The sequence below is a fragment of the Carcharhinus amblyrhynchos genome, chromosome 12, assembly GCF_965287045.1.
Source record: "Carcharhinus amblyrhynchos chromosome 12, sCarAmb.v2.hapA, whole genome shotgun sequence".
NCBI lineage: Eukaryota > Metazoa > Chordata > Chondrichthyes > Carcharhiniformes > Carcharhinidae > Carcharhinus > Carcharhinus amblyrhynchos.
In genome coordinates this window covers 41,269,112-41,282,321 of record NC_137335.1, presented here as the reverse complement: position 1 = coordinate 41,282,321, position 13,210 = coordinate 41,269,112, and the positions used below count along the sequence as shown (strand labels likewise).

Genomic DNA, 13,210 nt, shown 5'->3' with positions numbered 1-13,210 from the left:
AAGGGAGTGGATAGCAGGGAGTTGTGGGGGAGCAGGCTTTAAAAGAGCGCCAGGTGTAAAAGGAGGCCTGGTGTAGACTGCGGGCAGCGTCGGAGCGGGCAGTGGAGTGAGAGGGAAGCAGAGTGAGCTATTAGGGCTCAGGAGCAAAAGGGCTTGCGAGAAAAAAGGCCAGTTAAGTTCGTGTTGAAATTTTCAATACTACTACAGTGAATAATGGAGGGGCATGTGATGTGTTGTTTCTGTATGATGTGGGAGCTGGTGGGCCCCAGGGTCCTTCCCAGTGACCATGTCTGCAGTAAGTGCAGGTTGCTGGAGGAGCTCCAGCTCAAGGCAGATGAGCTGGCCTCTGAGCTACAGACACTGAGGCTCATCGGGGGAGAGAGGGTGCCATTGTCAATGGGGTGCAAGTGACATCCACCCCCCCTAGGCTGGCTAACTCTAAGGGTCAGGAACAAGAGGGTGGGTGGGGAGCGGAGCAGAGGAAGGAGGGTGGGTGGGTGGGTGGGGAGCAGAGGAAGGAGGGTGGGTGGGTGGGTGGGTGGGGAGCAGAGGAAGGAGGGTGGGTGGGTGGGTGGGGAGCAGAGGAAGGAGGGTGGGTGGGTGGGTGGGGAGCAGAGGAAGGAGGGTGGGTGGGTGGGTGGGGAGCAGAGGAAGGAGGGTGGGTGGGTGGGTGGGTGGGGAGCAGAGGAAGGAGGGTGGGTGGGTGGGTGGGGAGCAGAGGAAGGAGGGTGGGTGGGTGGGTGGGTGGGGAGCAGAGGAAGGAGGGTGGGTGGGTGGGTGGGTGGGGAGCAGAGGAAGGAGGGTGGGTGGGTGGGTGGGTGGGGAGCAGAGGAAGGAGGGTGGGTGGGTGGGGAGCAGAGGAAGGAGGGTGGGTGGGTGGGTGGGTGGGGAGCAGAGGAAGGAGGGTGGGTGGGTGGGTGGGTGGGGAGCAGAGGAAGGAGGGTGGGTGGGTGGGTGGGTGGGGAGCAGAGGAAGGAGGGTGGGTGGGTGGGTGGGTGGGGAGCAGAGGAAGGAGGGTGGGGAGCAGAGGAAGGAGGGTGGGTGGGTGGGGAGCAGAGGAAGGAGGGTGGGTGGGTGGGGAGCAGAGGAAGGAGGGTGGGTGGGTGGGGAGCAGAGGCCTCAGCCTCTCAATCTGCATAACAGGTTTGAGGTTCTTGCTTCCAGTCTGGACGAGAACGTGGGAGGTGAGGTTGGTGAGCAAACTGTACAGTGATGCAGACGCAGGACATAGGCAAAGAGAAGGTGAAAAGGAACGTAGTAGTAATTGGGGATAGTGGGGTTAAGGGTATTGACACTGTCCTTTGTCACAATGACAAAGTGCACAGAAGGGTGTGTTGTCTGCCTGGTGCTCGGGTCTGGGATGTCGCATCTGGGCTGCAGAGGAACCTGGAATGGGAGGGTGAGAATCCAGTCGTTGTGGTACATGTGGGTGCCAACAACGTAGGCAAAATGCAAACTGAGAATCTGGGGAGGGAGTATGAAAAGCTGGGAATGGAATTTAAAAGTAGAACCGACAAGATGGTTATCTCTGGGCTACTGCCTGAACCGAGTGCAGACGGGCATAAGGTTGGTAAGATTAAGGAAGTGAATGGGTGGCTCAGGGACTGGTGTGGGAGGAATGGGTTTGAATTTATGGGGCATTGGCATCAGTATTGGGGTAGGTGGGACCTGTTCAGGTGGGATGGGTTTGGTCTGAACCGTGCTGGGACCAGAGTCCTGACGAATTGTGTAAATAGGACTGTAGATAGGGCTTTAAACTAATTTGGGGGGGGGGGGGGTGGGGGAAAGAGAGAGAGAGAGAGAGAGAGAGAGAAAGAGAGAGAGAGAGAGAGAGAGGAGGAGAGGGGGTGCGAGGGTAGGTGACATTCCGGGGTCTGAAGTTAAGGAGAGGGTACAGGTAAGGGAAGAGGCCGAGGATGTCCCAATAATAAAGGAAGTAGGGGGCGTGAGTATGGTTGGTGGCGTTCTGGCAAACAGGGTCCAGATGAAGGCACTTTATCTGAATGCACGAAGCATTCGGAATAAAGTGGATGAGCTAGTGACGCAGATCAGCACAAATGGATATGATCTGGTGGCCATTACAGAGACGTGGCTGCAAGGTGACAGGGACTGGGAGCTGAATGTCCAGGGGTATCAAGTGTTTAGGAAGGATAGGCGGGAGGAAAAAGGGGGGGGGCGTAGCTCTGCTGATTAAGGATAGCATCACGGTGGTAGCAAGGGATGATATAGGAACCAAAGAGCAGAAAGTGGAATCGTTGTGGGTGGAGATTAGGAACAGCAAAGGGAGGAAGACGCTGGTGGGTGTCGTCTATAGGCCCCCGAATAATAATCTGGAGGTGGGGCGGGCTGTTAACGCGCAAATAAGTGCGGCGTGCAGGAATGGAACAGCAATAATTATGGGGGATTTCAATCTACATATTGATTGGTCGACCCATGTTGGACGCGGTGGGCTTGAGGAGGAGTTCTTGGAATGCTGCCGGGATAGTTTCCTTGAACAGTGTGTGTTGGAGCCGACAAGAGAGCGAGTTATCTTGGATCTGGTGTTATGTAATGAGACGGGTAGAATTAGGGACTTTGTGGTGAAGGATCCTCTTGGGGAGAGTGATCATTGTATGGTGGAGTTTCTGGTGCAGATGGAGGAGGAGAAAGTGGGTTCCCGGACACGCGTCCTTTGTTTGAACAGAGGGGAGTACGGTAGGATGAGAGAAGAATTGGCGAATGTGGACTGGGGGAGCACGTTGGAAGGTAGGTCTGCTGAGGAGCAGTGGAGGATCTTTAAGGAGATCTTTCTTGGTGCTCAGCAGAAATTTATTCCGATGGTTAAAAAGGACTGTAGGAGGAGAGGTAATAAGCTGTGGATAATGAAGGAGGCGAAGGAAAGTGTTAAATTAAAAGCGGAGGCGTTTAGAGTAGCTAAGAGTTGTGGGCAAGAAGAGGATTGGGAGAGGTTTAAATGTCAACAAAGATTAACAAAGAAGTTGACAAAGAAGGGTAGGAGAAACTATGAAGCTGGGCTAGCGCTTAATATAAAAAAGGACAGCAAGAGTTTTTATAAATATATAAAAAGGAAGAGGCTGGCTAGGGTGAACGTTGGACCCTTGGAGGATGAGAGGGGGGACTTAGTGGTAGGGGATGGGGAAATGGCTGAGGTCTTGAATAACTTTTTTGTTTCGGTCTTCACGGAGGAGGACGTGAATAATTTGCCGGGTGTTAGCGATGGAAAGGTGGTAGGACTGGAGGGTCTCAATGACATTATTGTTACTAGAGAGGCGGTGCTCGACAGACTGGAGGGACTGATTGTGGACAAGTCCCCAGGACCGGATGGAATGCATCCGAGGGTTCTGAAAGAAATGGCGGAGGTGATAGTGGATGCCTTGGTGGTTATTTTCCAAACGTCGCTGGATTCCGGGGAAGTGCCGGAAGATTGGAAAACGGCTAATGTTACGCCGTTGTTTAAGAAGGGTGCCAGGCAAAAGGCGGGGAACTATAGGCCGGTTAGTTTAACGTCTGTTGTAGGTAAAATGTTAGAATCCGTCATCAAGGAGGAAATAGCGAGGCATCTTGAGGGGAATTGCTTGATAGAGCAGACGCAGCACAGTTTCATTAAGGGGAAGTCGTGTCTGACAAATTTATTGGAGTTCTTTGAGGATGTGTCTAGGGCGGTGGATAGAGGAGAGCCAGTGGATGCGGTCTTTCTTGATTTTCAGAAGGCGTTTGACAAGGTACCTCACAAGAGGTTATTGCAGAAGGTAAGGGGGCATGGAGTTGGTGGTAGGGTGTTAGCGTGGATAGAGGATTGGTTGTCAAATAGGAGGCAGAGAGTGGGGGTCAATGGGTGCTATTCGGATTGGCGGTTGGTGACTAGTGGAGTGCCCCAGGGGTCAGTGCTGGGGCCTCAGCTATTTACCATTTATATAGATGATCTGGAGGAGGGAACCTAGTGTATGGTGTCAAAATTTGCTGATGACACCAAGATTGGTGGAACGGCAAATTGCGTGGAGGGTGTGGAGAGTCTGCAGAAGGATCTAGATAGGCTGGGCGAATGGGCCAGGAACTGGCAAATGGAATTTAATGTTGGCAAGTGTGAAGTTGTCCACTTTGGTAGGAATAATGGTAGGAAGGACTATTACTTACATGGTGAAAAACTGCAGCAGGCGACGGTACAGAGGGACCTCGGGGTCCTTGTGCATGAGTCACAAAAACCCAGCCTGCAGGTGGTCAGGGAGGCAAATGGGATGCTGGCCTTCATAGCGAGGGGGATTGAATATAAAAGTAGGAGGTCTTGCTGCAGCTGTATAGGGCATTGGTGAGGCCGCAGCTGGAGTACTGTGTGCAGTTTTGGTCGCCGCACTTACGCAAGGATATTTTGGTCTTGGAGGGAGAGCAGAGGAGGTTTACTAGGCTGATGCCGGAGTTGAGGGGGTTGAGCTATGAGGAGAGGCTGAATAAACTAGGCTTGTACTCGTTAGAGTTTAGAAGAATGAGGGGAGATCTCATTGAGACATATATGATGATGAATGGGATGGATAGGATAGAGGTGGAGAGACTCTTCCCGCTCAGAAAGGACAGTAGGACTAGGGGGCACAGCCTCAAGTTGGGGGGGGGGGGGGGGGGGGGGGGGGCGGTTTTAGAACAGAGTTGGGGAGGAACTTCTTCACTCAAAGGGTGGTAAATCTCTGGAATTCTCTGCCCGTTGAAGTGGTGGAGGCTGCCTCACTAAATATTTTTAAGACGCGGGTTGATGGGATTTGATAAGTGAGGGGATTGAGGGTAATGGGGAGAGGGTGGGAATGTGGAACTGAGCCACGACAGATCAGCCATGATCTTATTGAATGGCAGGGTGGGCTCGAAGGCCTACTCTTGCTCCTATTTCTTATGTTCTTATGTTCTAAAGTCCATGTAGACAACATCAACTACACTGCCCTCATCTACCTTCTTTGTTACTCCTTTAAAAAACGCAATCAAATTTGACAGACATGATCTTTCACTCACAAAGCCATGCTGACTGTCCCTAATCAGTCCTTGCATCTCTAGATGCTTGTAGATCCTGTCTCTCAAAATACCTTCCAACAACTTACCCAATTCAGATTTGAGGCTCACTGGCCTGTAGTTCCCGGGCTTTTCCCTGCAGCCCTTTTTAAGCAAAGGCACAACAACATTTGTGACTCTCCAATCTTCAGGCACCTCACCTGTGACTATCGATGATTCAAATATCTCAGCTAGGGGCCCCGCAATTTCCTCCCTAGCCTTCTACAATGTCCTGGGATACACTTCATCAGGTGCTGGGGATTTATCTACCTTGATGCACTTTAAAGACTTCCAACACCTCTTTCTCTGTAAGATGTACACTCAAGACATTACTATTTATTTCCCAAGTTCACTAACATCCATGCTTTTCTCAACAGTAAATACTGATGACAAATATTCATTTAGGAGCTCACCCATCTCTTGTGGATCTGCACATAGATGACCTTGTTGATCCTTAAGAGGCCCTACTCTCTCCCTTGTTACTCTTTTACCCTTTATGTATTTGTAGAAGCTCTTTGGATTCTCCTTTGCATTACCTGCCAAAACAATCTTGTATCCCCTTTTTACCCTCCTGATTTTTCTCTTAACTCTACACCTCTTATACTCTTCAAGAGATTCATTTGATTCCAGCTGCCTTTGCATGTCATGTGCCTCTTTCTTCTTCTTGATCAGGGCCCCAATAGCGTGAGTTATCAAGGGCTTCCTACTTCTACCAGCCTTGTCCTTCATTCTAAGAGGAACATGCTTACCTTGAACCCTGGTTAACACACTTCTGAAAACTTGCCACTTACCAAACATCTCTTTGCCTTCCCCCAATTAACTTTTGAAAGTTCCTGCCTGATACCTTTAAAATTGGCCTTGCCCCAATTTAGAATTTTAACTTTTGGGCCAGACCTATCGTTCTCCATAGCTATCTTAAAACTAATAGAATTATGGTCCCTGGTACCAAAGTGATCCTTCACTAACACATGTCACCTGCCCTTCCTTATTTCCCAAGAGGAGATCAAGTTTTGCCCCTCTCTCGTTGTGGAGTAATTCCAGGATTTTGACCCAGCAACAATGAAGAAAAACCAATACATATCCAAATCAGGATGGTGAATGACTTGGAGGGAACCTCAAGGATGTGGTACTCTCAGGTATCTGCTGCCTTTGTTCTTCTAGATGGCAGTGACCATTGGTTTGAAGTTGCTGTCTAAGGAAACTTGGTGAGTTCCTACAGTGTATCTTTTAGATGGTACAAACTGCTGCCACTGTCCAGTGGTGGCAGAGGGATGGAACACTTGTGGAAAAAGTGGTAACAATCAAGCAGACTGTTTTGTCCTGGATGGTGTTGAACTTCTGGAGTGTTGTTGGAGCTGCACTCGTCCAGGCAAATGGAGAGTATTCCATCACACTCCTAATCTGCGTTTTATAGATGGTGGACAGGCTAAGGGGTCAGGAGGTGAGTTACTTGCCAAGTTTTCCTAGCTATTGATCTGCTCTGATAGGCACAGCATTTATATGGCTAGTCCAGTTCAGTTTCTGGTCAATGGTAATCCTCAAAATGTTCATAATGATATTCCTTAAACTCTTGAAGTTCTTCAAATGAATTGTAAACTATTGAAATAAGCTGCATGAAAACAAAAAAAAATACAAGAAGTCAGGTGATGTAATTTAGGAAGCTCCAGACAGAAATGCTGAACAACACATCTTTAATAAATAAAAACTTTTCTTACAACATTTTCAGACTGGACACTGTATATCTGGTGTAAGATTCATCAATACCCTAGATACACTACATAAATGGAGTTTTCTGAAGATCTTTCACCAATGTTAATGCAACCAATAGGGAGAACTACTTAGAAAATTCTTGATGTTACTATTTAATGCTGAGAACATACTAGCCAGACACTTGAATTTTATATGGGTTCTAGGAAGTTATTGTGTTTAACTTGCATAGTGAGTAGCTTTAAGATTTACTGCCCAATTTCCTGTTCCATTTGACCCATGCCTCCAACTAACATACCAAGCAATGCTACCAGCAAGGCATACTGAAACTATGTCCATAATGAAAGCAATTTTCAGTATGGACTATTTTCTGTCTAACATTCAAAGTGCCAAAGATGAAAGTTTTCCCAGTTTTATTTGTTTGCAGTATTATTTAATTGTGAGCTACATTGTTTAACTGCTGCTTAATAAATGATGTAATTCATTATTGTTGATAAACAATTTAAAAAATGACTTCTTGGAAAATCTCAAATTAACTTCCCTTTTGTAACATTAAATAAGGTCATCTCTGATTAACATTTTTTTCTGGAATAGTAATGGTCTTTGTACCTCACATTTTTCATCTCTTTCATCCACAAGTCTTTTCAGCTGAACTGCCAATTTTTTGGAAAAGGAATCGAGGTCCTCACGGGGAAGGTCAGCTAATTCCATCGACTGCATATCAAATACATTTTCCTGATTGTGAGTCACCTTCATAACATAAAAAGTGAATTATGATTTCCAATGATATACAACTATTTTATGTACATTGTAAACATTCTGAAATGACAAGCTTTTTACACCAATGCTTATTTGTGAATAACATCACATTTAAAGTTACCATTTCTGAAATTAAGATAGAACATCACTTTAAAATTAGTTTTGAGCATTGAGGTTTTGTCACCTCTAAATAAAGTAATATTGCACATATTGATACAATTGTAGTGATAACTTGTAGGGTCGGGATGGGGGAAGGTTGAAAATGGGAAGGATTCTGATACTTTAAGAAATATCCATTCTGGGTTCTCAAGTGATTCCTCCGGGCTGCTGTGCCTTTACTTTCTGCCTGCAGAAGGCAACAGTTGAATCTAAAAATTAATAGCAGAGTACTGTACTTAAAATAAAACAGCTTATAATTCCACATGATATCAAAAAAATGTGGGATTTAGTCTTGTATATAGAGGTTGAACTTCTTTTCAAGCATAAAGACAGATGGTAAGTGAAGTAATTTACATTAATTCTGTTATCTGACTGCTATGCATTACTGTTCCAACACAAATATTCTAAGACTGTAGAAGAAATTGCGAGTAGGATTTGGAGGACAGGAGGTCAGATCAGATTGGGGCAGTCATATGGAAGTGGCACCTTCCTTAACTGACAGATCAATTCACCAATTCTAATGTCCTACAACACCATTTAAAATCATACAGACATTCTGCTCTCCACCTCACATTTTCTAGTCCTTTCTTCTAACATGATAGGATATATATTTAGAGCAGCAAGTAATATTCCAAAAGCTCACCAAAGTTTCATATTTAATGTGAAACTCCACAAACATTTGGGGGCTGGGGACAACGGTCCAGTTATGACTCAAAACATCCAGATTTGCATCAAATATCTTTATATACAACCACCTCACAGTTAGTTCCAAGTCAGTACAAAAATACTGTTATTTTCAGAACTTACCTCTTGAATGTGAGTTGCAACAGCAGCCTTTGTTTCAAAATCAAGATTTTTTATCCTCTCAATAAATTCTTCTTTTCTCTCACACTGGGGACAAAACAAAGGATCATTCTGATCATTAAATCCAGCTTCTTTTCAGGGAAAGCTGCAACCCTTCCCACAACCAAAAAAAATCTGAAATTCAGACTTTACAAGATTTGAGACAATTGATTCATCGTACAGCAATGATGTTGAAACTGATATAATGCAATCAACAAAACACTCAAAATTAAACATTCAGAGCTTTGGCAGATTGATAGAGCTCAGGTTCAGACGAACGCTCAAGCTTTTTACCCTCATCTAATAATCTGGTGGCCACTTGCTTTCTGGAGGTGGGAATAACCAAGGAGGGTTTATTGGTGTCAGAGTGGCTTTTGGAGGAGCGAAGACTACAGGGATGAAGGTTGAGCTCATATAAATAGACTGCTAGCGTCAGACCCATCCCACAAACATTTACCACTTGACCAAATATGTTATTTCTTTGCACTGTTAATCTTCCTCTGCAGGTTCAGAATCTCTGGATAACTGAACATCCCAATACAACACCAAAACACAGTACAAGAGTGCTAGGGAACATGCACGACCAGTAAAACAGAGGCAAGGGTCATGCTCTGACTCAAACATTTGAAAATGTCCTGCACAAAAAAAAAATCAGCTATCAAATGAAAATCCTTTCATTCCCTCGCATGGAACCTCATTATTTGACACTGTTGAATGGACTCCATCAGAAAGTGGAAAGTAGATCAACAGAACCAGGGCAATCCTTTCTGGGTTGGCAGAGATGGAGCAAACTTGCTGCATAAGTTTTGAAATGGCTGGGAGCAAACTAGCTTACTGATCAGCAGATACAACTTATACTTGTACAACATGGGAAAGACCAAAGGCTCTTTAACATGATTAAGATCAGAGAATATGGAGTCTGGGACATGAGGCAGAATGAATTGCTAGCTGGCCTTAAGTTAGGAATAAAGGGCAGTAATTCAATGGCAGAAGATGACATGTAATGTTTCAAAAGAATCCGTGTGGTTCACAATTTCCATTGTGAATGTGGACATTTTCTAACACCATTTCTAACTTTACAGTTAATATCAAATTGGGAGTGGCAGATCAGGAAACAGTCAAGTATCAAAGAAGACATTAATAAACCTGGGGAAATAACTGGTAAAAATTTAACAGAACTGAGGTAGCACATGTTGGAAGGTAAAATTGGGGGCTGGGGGGGGGGGGGGAACGGAGGCGTAATTTATTACTTTGACGGTGAGAGTCTAGGTAGGTAGAACAAAAGGGATCTCAAGAGTACAAATATTTCAGTATTTCTGTCACAAGATGATGTGTCGCAAGTCAGCAAAAACAATAAAAAAGCAAATCTAACACTCAGCTTTACTTCTAGAGGGATTGAATTGAACAGTAGGGAAGATAGGCAAAACCAGTTTTAAACCTTGATTAGATCACAGTTCAGTATTGAGAGATGTTCTAGCCACAATATTATAAGAACATAAGAAATAGGAGCAGGAGTAGGCCATCTAGCCCTTCGAGCCTGCCCGCCATTCAATAAGATCATGGCTGATCTGTTGTGGCTCAGTTCCACATTCCCGCCCTCTCCCCATAACCCTTAATCCCCTCTCTTATCAAAAACCCATCAACCCGCGTCTTAAAAATATTTAGCGAGGTAGCCTCCACCACTTCAACGGGCAGAGAATTCCAGAGATTCACCACCCTTCGAGTGAAGAAGTTCCTCCTCAACTCCATTCTAAACCACACTGGGGAGAGTGCAAAGAAGATCTGCAAGGATGATACCAGAAATGCCTGTGTACACTTATCAGGAAAGGATTGATAGATTGGGCCTGATTTTTCTTGAAACAAAAAAGCAAAAGTGAGCTCATTTAAAAATAGAACACAGACATCACTAACCTGAACAGCACAGCCTAGCAGAAGTAGCAGAAGCTTCTTCATCTCTTCAATACCCTGTTCTGAAACAGATCAACCATCACTTTAAATCACTAGTTGCCTACAAACTGGCTAAGTTTCTTTTAAAATCTGCAGTTCTATTCATTGTAATAGTACAATGGTCTTGAAGGAAATATAAATCAAACATTAATCTTTAGTCTGATCACAGCATAAACATAAAGGGAGACATCGCTAGTTACCAAGACAGATTGGTATAACCATTGTTGGCCCATGACTCCAATGCAAAAGGGAAAATAAAGAAACCAAACATTTCCTATCTTAGCCAAATACATTTTGAACTGTGATCCAATACAGATGTGATTTCACAGCAATAACCTAATCTCAATGTACATATTAATAAGAAAACAGATTATTTTCATTTGTAACTTACAGGACTATTGTGCTGTAATCCATCCTTTATATTTATTGTTATGCATGTCATGCACTGCTGGTATGATTACATGTCCTAAATAGGAATGATCCAAATCATTTGCTACCAGGATTCGGTGTGAAAGCCAAGCCATTATCTTCTTTAATACAGACACTCAACCTAAGTAATTCATTTTTGATGCAGGTTTTAAATGGCAAAGTGTATTTTAAGATCAAAATGCTAAAATGCGATTGAAGCAAACGTTGAGTTGCACACTGCACTATTTCACCTTTGGTTCAAAGTTTTTATTGTCATTCAATCCAGATTTTGCCCCCTATAGCATATGTGCAAGCCGAAATATAATGTAACATAAAAAAGGGACCCTTGATGCACACCCATGAATGAACAATGCAATTCTAATATATTGTAGATCACAGCATGGAAATAAACCTTTGAAGGTTTATGAAAAAAAGGGTCAGCCTTATAGATATGAGTAGAATTAGACCATTCAGCCGTTGGGTCTGCTCCACCATTCAACTGTGGCTGATAAGTTTCTCAACTCCATTCTCCCCACGTCTGTCTGTAATGTTGCATCTCCTTGCCAATCAAGAACCTATCTATTCCTGACTTAAATAAAGTCAATGAACTGGTCTCTACAGCCTTCTGTGGCAATGAATTCCACAGATTCACCAATCTTTGGCTGAAGAAATTCCTCCTCATCCTGGTTCTAAAGGGTTGTCCTTTAACTGAGACTGCACCCTTGAATCCTAGTCTCTCCTATTAATAGGAACATCTTCCCCACGTCCACTCTATCCAGGCCTTTCAATATTCTGCAAGTTTCAATGAGATCCCCTCTTATCTTACTAAATTCCTGCGAGTACAGACTCAGTCCTCAAACGCTGCTCTTACATCAAGCTTTTCATTCCTGGGATCATTCACGTGAACCTCCTCTGGACCCTCTCCAATGCCAGCACATTTTTCCTTAGATACAAGCCCAAAATTGCTCACAATGTTCCAAATGGGGTCTTATAAAGACTAAGCAGTACATCTGTTTTTGTATTCTAATCCTCTCGAAATGAATGCTAACATTGCATGTGCCTTCCTAACTACCAACAACCAGCAAGTTAACTTTAAGAGAATCCTGAACTATGATCGCCAAGTTCCTTTGTGTTTCCAATTTCCCCATTTAGAAAATAGTTTACACCTCTATTCTTCCTACCAAAGTGCATAACTTCACATTTTCCCACGTTGAATTCTATATATACACCAAATATAAACGTTGGTGTAGGTGGTCGCCATTTTGAAATGTGGAAACAAAAATTATCCGTAATTCAAATTAAATCATGTCATGTCTTTATTTAATGAAATAATACTGCAAGTATAGTTCAAACTACAATCAAATTCATCCACCTCAGCATCTGATGCAGGATCAATCAAATCTATCCCGAGGCACTTTGACTATGACATCATAAGGATCCCCACCCTTGATCAGAATTGCCCCTTTCAGTTTCATAATCATCCTCCAGAGAGCTTTTGGCACTTTCTAAGCAGAGAATTCTTCTTCCAGTCTCATACGAGTTTTTCACTAACGCGGAATTTTCTCACTGCAGCACAGTTATTCGACAAGTTAGCACATGCTACTACTTTTAGCTTGAAAACAGCTTTGCACTTCAACCTTTTTGCAAGAGAACCTATTTTGGTTTGTTAGTTGCTTTACAGTTTGTTCCTTGGGGTCTTCATGTATTTAGCTCAAGGTTTAAAGTTTCTTCTTTCAGTACCAAAGATTTTCACTGTTCCATGATTTATAACGCATGGATTGTGGGGGTCAGATTTGATATCTTCCAAAAACAGACGCAGGGATTGTGATTAATCTGCTCTCACTGGCAAGAACTTTTACCACTTCGCTTGCCATGGAATTGGTGCGGGCAAGAGTCTGACAACGGAAATCTCTGTTGACCTTGGGTGGGAATTTCCAGTCTTGCCCGAGCGAGGCCATAAAATCCTGGCCACTGAGTGGAATGCAGGCAGCATGTCAACTTGTCTGCTTAGTATAATGAATTTTGTATTCAGCTTGTCTTCCCTATGCTGTCCATTGGTTGGGCACATAGCAGGGGGGACCCAAAGTTATTACTAACTTGTGCTGTAGCTAGCCTGTGTCCCATGCAGGGGAGCTGAGTTGTGTCTGGAGCGGTTGCTGGGACCTGAGAAAGACAAGGAGTCGCTAACGAAGGGAGAAAATGGTCATCCAGGTTTTCAGAAGTTGCACTGGAGGAAGTGGAACTAGGGGAGATTAGCTGTATTCTCAAGGGGGCAGGACGCACTCCAAGCTGTGGGAACAGATGTCCATGCAGGTCAGGAGTATAGTCCCAAGGACCTGGATGCAATGTCGGAAAAAAT

At 44.3% G+C, this 13,210-nt stretch overlaps 1 protein-coding gene across 15 annotated transcripts in view; it reads right to left on the bottom strand.

Moving 5' to 3' along the window:
* ccdc88ab (coiled-coil and HOOK domain protein 88ab) overlaps positions 1–13,210 on the bottom strand; it is a 244,703-nt gene that overhangs the window by 177,519 nt on the left and 53,974 nt on the right. For all 15 annotated transcript variants that reach the window (XM_080200420.1, XM_080200417.1, XM_080200421.1 and 12 more), the window contains 3 exons: positions 10,408–10,466; positions 8,461–8,544; positions 7,345–7,485 (listed from right to left, as the gene is read on the bottom strand). In XM_080200420.1, the coding sequence (XP_080056546.1) occupies positions 7,345–7,485; positions 8,461–8,544; positions 10,408–10,466 (284 nt within the window). The remainder of the gene's footprint in view (positions 1–7,344; positions 7,486–8,460; positions 8,545–10,407; positions 10,467–13,210) is intronic.